Consider the following 6944-nt stretch of genomic DNA (forward strand, 5'->3'; position numbering starts at 1 on the left):
GACATTATCCAACATACTACAACAAATCAAAATGTGATGGTGTCATTGTTGTAGGAAAAGATGTTGCGAGTTTCTTTCCCCACCATCACCATAATTCGTGAAACATTGTTTGATGAGCTCTGTGTTATTGTGAGGTTATAATACGAACAACAAGGAGCCAACTATATAATACATCAAATTTAAAATACCAAAAGCATTCAAAATATCTTCATGCAATATTGTGGTAACAAACTATCTACCTTAACCTTTTGTCAAGTATATAATAGATGAATAATGTTTGTCGGTATGAGGGAGACGCTTACATATATATATCTCTCTTTCTCTCACTGTATATTTTTCTTTAGTAATCCAAGGACATTAGTACAAATCACTATGCAAAATTTAGAGTTGTACGCGTAACTTTGTAGTCAATGGGAGGCAAGTTTGTCAATTCAGTTCCCTCTCTCTACACATTAAAGTTCCAACGGGATCCGCTTATCCTTTGCACATGTCCATGCTTCATTATTAAGTTTTATTAGATCCTACAAGATCCTCCTTGCCCATACCTACCCATTCTAATGAAACTATCAATCTATCCAAAGCCCTATTTAATAAATTCATCAATCATTGTCAATCCAATGCTTTGCACATGTTAGTATGGTTGTCTAAAAGAGATTCCTATGAACACACTATGAGTTACATTTATTCTGACTTTAACTTCTTTCCTAGGATCTTACATCCGATTTTTCCAATCTTTAGATTGTAACTACCATTCATTTGGATATTTGCATATTTTGGTATTAGTATTAATTGTTAACATCTTATTATATCTAATTTTGGAGGCCCTTAAGTGTTTGTTCTTAATTACTGTAAAAATAATGGCACGTTCATTAGGTTAGTAACTATAAAACCCAATTCGCCAAGGTTGGGACATCATATTTGAGTGGCCAAAGTGAGCCATGGGAACATAAGAGCATAGATGACCTCAACATTGAATGTTTGGTATGTGTACCTTTTCTTTGGGTATTTACATATTTGGATGTACGTATTCAAACATTACAATCAAATCTCCACAATTTATTGTATCTAATTTCCTAGGCTAATATTTACCAACACACTCTACTATCTTGACTCTCACACTACATAGATAAGGGGAATCAAGTCGATGTTCCATGCAACATTCATTACGTGCTATGTCTCCTACACGTACTGTGCTATGTAGATTAACGGGATGTGACGTTGACAACACCCGTGAATTGATACTTCACCATTATGAGGGAGGGAAAAAAAGTAGGGGAAGGAGAGGTGAGAGCACAAGGTTAGACATGTAGGCACGAGTAGTGAATTGTGTGAGTGATTGAGAGGGCCTTCCTCCATAGCCTCCCTCAAGCGTGTGGAACAATGAGTTTTTCCTCCCCTTCACTTTTTCCTTCCCATTTCTTAGCATTGCATTTCACAAGGCAAAAATGCTCACGTCTTGCGAGAAATGTTGGTTTTGTTGAGCAAATGTTAAGTACACATTGGCAATCTTAAACAAAAATCAGAAAAAGGTCTTGTATTGTGAGTGTATAGCATCAAACCCATTGCTTGACATGTTGCACACGAAAGAGCAACACTTGCACTACGACATCATGTTTACATACCCACCTTTTATGATGAATCTACAAGGATTGTTTCATGAAGACCAAATATGCACACAGCTCACTCAAATGCGGTAGAATGCTTTCGGAGCAGCCATTGGTAAAAAGGTGTTAGAGGCTATGTATCGTGGTTAGCACATCATGTCTTTCGTTGAAACCCTAGAGATATAGAAGAAGACAACTTGGAAAAATATTCTTGAAGCCATGGCCACACGGAGTCCTTATGAGATGCCGAAAGTTGTAGAAACCTGCCCGAGCAATTGGAAGGTCTGAATGCAAAAACAGTTGGAACATTCCATGTGCTTAGAATAATTCCAATATGGAAATGGAGTATGGCAAAGAGCTTGCTTGTGACTACATAATTTAATCATACCGAACTAAGGCAGGTAAAACCAAAGTACGAGCAGATGCAATAAGTTGCATGTAACTTGTACTACATTTTGGTAGTAAAACATAGATCAATGTATTGTGAGGGCTCAAAAAGACCAGCAATCTAAAGCTAGAAGCCTTCTGCATACAATAGATAATTGTTTGATGTTTCTCTAAATGTTGATATGGACCTTGTTTTGTTACATGAAAAAAATAAAATGTAGAAAACAACTAAATACAAAAAGAGCTGGCACATTATAACCAAAAAATAAAAAAAACAATTTGTAAACACTGGATACAAATTGCAAAAATTTGGTACAATTTTCCAGAAACAAAAAATCAAGTCTTCTTGGTGAAAATGGCAGACTTTTGAAGAGGATGTGTTTGTTTGTCTGTATTCATCCTATAGTTACTCTATGGCAGACTTCTGAAGAGGATGTTTGATTGATTGATTGATTGATTGATTGATTGATTGATTGATTGATTGATTGATTGGTTGGTTGGTTGGTTGGTTGGTTGGTTGGTTTCATCCTGTAGTTACTCTATGGCTTAAACTGAAAACTTGAGAGGTTGGGCCTCTCTATATAGTTCTCTTCCACATTAGACTTATCCTTCCTCTGAGGATACAACACACCCATATTAAGGTCTGCAACTGCTTTCAAGATGGAGCAAGCCTTGGATATGGATGCTGGCATGGTGACCCTTACAGCTCCTTCTCCTCCTTCCATATTACTCCCTTCATTGTTATCAAGACTCTCTTGCATTAGAAGAAGTGATTGCACATCAGGGAAAAGAAATGGCTCACAAGACCTTTTATTAGTGGATCTGGATCTGGTAAGAAGCACTTCGTCTCTCGCTTGCACATCATCATATTCAGAGATACTCTCATGAACACCTCCGTCCAATGCTGACCCTCCTTGTGCTAGTGGCTGACTAAAGCTCTCTTTCTCTCTTGCGTGGGGCCGATGGTGTCTTGAATACAAGACATCGTCATCGCAAGACTCGCCTTTATGAGGATCTAGGTTTAGGTTAGAGTATTTCAGTCTATACTCTTCAAGAGCTCGGAATGCACTCAACACACTCTTGCCACCCATAACCAAGCTTTCTGCTTTCACCTCTAGAGGGTCTTTACTTCCCACAACAAAGTCTTGTTCCAAGTCAAGCACAGCTGTTTTTACATTGGCTTCATGGTCAATCGATCCTGTGTTTGCTTTTACAGGGCTCGTTACCTCGCCATTAGAGGTATCCTTCAGTATCTGCACTTTTTCATCACTCATTTTCACTTGCATACTAGCATTCTCTTTCGCAATGTGTTTCAAAGGGGTGGGCTTGCCATGTGCATGATTAGCAGAATTGTTCGACATCTCCTTCAGGGGTAATCTTGTGGTCGATCTTTTTGTCCTAGTGCTTGAATCTTTGCTCTGCAAACCTCATGAATATCATAAATCTTATTACAATCCAACAACGAAATTAATGAGCCTTGACATAGAAAAGACTAACCCAAGAATTGTGAATAATTGAACCTTTAACAAGACATTTAAAGACATGTTGGGTACATGCACATCACCAGAAATCAAGACATGTATGCCCTCTAGTATGGTTGTTGAGGTATTAAAAAATAAAGCATGGCCAGGCAAAGACAAACATAGTTGAGGAAAAGAAAAAAAAGTGAAGTCATGTTCTAAACAAGGCTTGTATTTAAATATTTGTTTGCCACGATGCAACAGAGATGATACTTAAGCAATTAGAAAGCGAAACCATTTGGTGAAAGTTATGTCAGGGCTATTGTAAGTTCATCTCCTAAATCACATGAGATGTTGGGAATGGCACCAAATATTGATGCTGTAAGGTTGGACAAAAAAACTCTATGCTGAAGTGGTGCAGAATCAATGCCCATGATAAACATAGTTTTTTGGAATGCTTTATGTCCGGCTTAATATTTGATCTGGACAAATATTTGACATGGCCACATGCAAGGTTCGGGTATGTAAAGGTTTAGAATTTTCCAGGTTGACACATCATTCCACGAGTCAAGCGGGGGCAACTGATCCCTGCGAAGTTTCGATCTTTTGCTACCTAGCCCCTTCAGCCTTCCCTCCCTAGTCCACACAAACTTACCTTTACATCAAATTCTACAAGATATCATCCTTGAGACCAAATGCTTTAGATGAACTATATATTATCACGATGACTGCTTTCCGCCCAAAATCAAATAGTATATATCACTAGAACCTAACAAATGTTTCTCATCCCAAAAGACAATGCAAATCACTCAAAACCAACAAAATCACCATGCTTCCAACCAAGTTCCTTCAGATATCATACAAAATACTTAAGAGAAAATGGAAGAGAGGGATGAAAACCTTCATATCATCCACGGAGAGCCCAGTAGCATTGCGATCTGCATTAATCATCTTGGGAGTAGTCGACGAACAGGTATTAGTTGAGGCGGGCATGGCACCATTTATGCAAGTCCTCCTGAGAGGCGATTTCTCTTTCCTTTTGAGAGGAGATTTCTCCTTCCTTATCACAGTCTTATTGCCACTAGATGTCATGTTAGAAACCTCGAGCTCTATTTGACCCGAACTTCTCTGCACTGCAGTTCGAATCCCGCTTCTAGCACCCGAATTGTTTGAAGCATATTCTTGGCCGACTACCGGTTTATGAGCTAAGCTCGAGCTTTGATCAACTTTAATGGAAGATGCTACAGGACGTCTGGAGGAAGAGCTAGTCATTTGCCTGTTGGCATCTGAAGAAGACAAAGACAATAGGGTGATTTTCTTCGGTGGCGATGGTCTTCTGATATTATTCGTGGCATGAGAATCCATGTGGAACTCACGAGAGGTTATAGGTTCGGAGTCTCTACTCGAAGATCGTTTGTGAACAAATAATGCTGAGTCGGATGCATCTAAGGTTACATGCCCTGTATTCGGAGAATGTTCATTTTTAAGTGTGATCAAGGAGCGAGGTTTCTGTGCAGATAATGTGTGTAAATCCGAGCTTCCATGGCTAGATTCGTTGATGTTACTTGAGTTATATTCTGTACAGCCCTGCATCTTCCCAGAAGCATTTCTGCAGAGGCAAGGTCCTCCTCCTTCTCCATCTCCACAAGCAGAAGCATTGATGCTGGGAGATCGTCGCAGCAGTAATGGACCAGAATTATTGGTTGCAGAACATACTGAAGCTTTCATGGAATTCTTTAAAGAGTCTTCAGTTACAGGATCTGGAAGGCGAGAGAATGAATTGGTCCTGCTTGACACAGTCTTCCCCCTACTCAGAGTTTCACGATTTTGATCTTTGCTACCTCCAGGAAGTACTAAGGTTTGCATTTCTGAGAGCCACTGCTTCCGTGCCTCTGATGGACGAAATTTGAGATCTTTTTCATCTTCATATTCTTCTTCATCATCGTCAACATCTTCTTCCTCCAAAGTAGTATCATTTGATCTCTGCAGGGAAGCAGTGGACCTTGACGAGACAGTCTTGGTAACTATGGCAGATGGTGCTGCGGGAAGAAGGCTATGAAGGAGTGGGTTTTTACGAGGAGAAGATGCTCTGATCATCTTTTTCATGCTAGTGCTCGCAATGGCGAGCTCACCACTGTTCTTTCTGCTAGAATGTTGCAGAGAACCGACATTAGATGTCTGATCTACAGCTACACATATGGCGTCCACCTTCTGTGTAGGAGCCGGAGGTATAATAACCGAAGAGGTCTTCTGCAACTTCTCTGCAGCAATGATTAGCGATGGAGTATTTCTGGTCTGCATCTGCGAAGGTTCCATCTTCTGCTTAGTACAGGTTTCGTGGCTTTCGTCCTTACGGATCGAAGATGGAACAGAAGCTTGTTTAACGGGATCTGTAATGGTCTGAGGCTTCATATTGCAGCAACTATTCATAAAGCTCTGATCCTTGCAACAGGAATTGTAACCATAGACATGGGTAGGATTAGCTTTGCTGAAACAAGATCCCATGGCGTTCTGCTTACTTCCGCGCCATCAATTGATAAGAAACCTATCTCTGTTATCTATGTAATAAGAGCTGAATATATTCCTTCCACATCATGATCCCCACGAGATGGCTCTGATCGTCTGCACAGAACATCAGAAATGGCTCAAAAATCATAACCTGAAATGGTGAATTTGTACAAAGCCAAACGATCATGTAGTGGCCATTAGTCCACGAGGCAATGACCTAAAGAACTACATTCCAAGAAGAAGAAGAAGAAGAAGAAGATGGCGATGGAGATGAGTAACCAGAAAAAGGAGTAAACCTTGTAATCGGGAAGGCATGGCTATGGCGAAAGAGCTGCAGGCAGCAACATGGTTTCGAAATGCATGCATTAAGCGCCTGTCTGATCAAATAGTACTGGTGAAGAAGAAGATGATGGTGATGATGATGATGATGATGATGATGATGGAATTACTACTGATGACCCGCCGCCTGAAAGAAGGAACTCATTAAATCTTTCTGTTTTGCCGCCTATTTGCTAGAAGCCTCTGAGGTGGGAGGGGAGCTATGTCTACTGTGGCCATGGCTATGGCGATGGTAGAGCTCTCTGTGACCTGTCTCATGACAAGCTTTACTGAGCAGAAAACCCTAATTCTGTGCAGAGGGAAACAGAGACAGACATTCGAAGATGAAGAAAAGAAAGTAAAGTCACAAAAAAAAAAAAACAGAGCAATTAAAATTCGAAATTTCGAAGCATTCGGACAGGGAAGTTCATTTAATTTAAATTCATTTTGAATTAATTCATTCATTTTTTTAGGCAAATTAAATTTAATCAAAATCAATAAAGTTTTGGCTCCACTCTTGAAATTTTGAATTTGAATCCTAAGACGTGATTAGGGGAGGGCCTTAAACGTGATTAAGGAATTTGGGACTCTTGAACTTGATTAAGGAATGTGATTAAGGACCTCTCGGGGTATTGGACGTGATGAAGGAATGTGATTAGGGACCTCT

General features: G+C 39.9%; 1 protein-coding gene across 2 annotated transcripts; it reads right to left on the minus strand.

Moving 5' to 3' along the window:
- Positions 1 to 2255: 2255 nt before the first annotated feature.
- On the minus strand, positions 2256 to 6488 carry LOC147864456 (uncharacterized). Of its 2 annotated transcripts, XM_087320299.1 has the most exons (4): positions 6256 to 6488; positions 4352 to 6073; positions 2530 to 3409; positions 2370 to 2412 (listed from the first exon to the last, which is right to left on the minus strand). In XM_087320299.1, exons 2-3 carry the CDS (start codon positions 5954 to 5956, stop codon positions 2531 to 2533), a joined length of 2484 nt encoding a protein of 827 aa, XP_087176425.1. In that variant the 5' UTR covers positions 5957 to 6073; positions 6256 to 6488; the 3' UTR covers positions 2370 to 2412; position 2530. The 2 variants fall into 2 exon arrangements, with proteins under 2 accessions (XP_087176424.1, XP_087176425.1); XM_087320298.1 differs by having other exon boundaries at positions 2256 to 3409.
- Positions 6489 to 6944: the final 456 nt, after the last annotated feature.

The sequence above is a fragment of the Azolla caroliniana genome, unplaced genomic scaffold, assembly GCF_043228905.1.
Source record: "Azolla caroliniana isolate FFs.n. ecotype wild unplaced genomic scaffold, voAzoCaro1.0.p SCAF_5, whole genome shotgun sequence".
Classification (NCBI taxonomy): domain Eukaryota; kingdom Viridiplantae; phylum Streptophyta; class Polypodiopsida; order Salviniales; family Salviniaceae; genus Azolla; species Azolla caroliniana.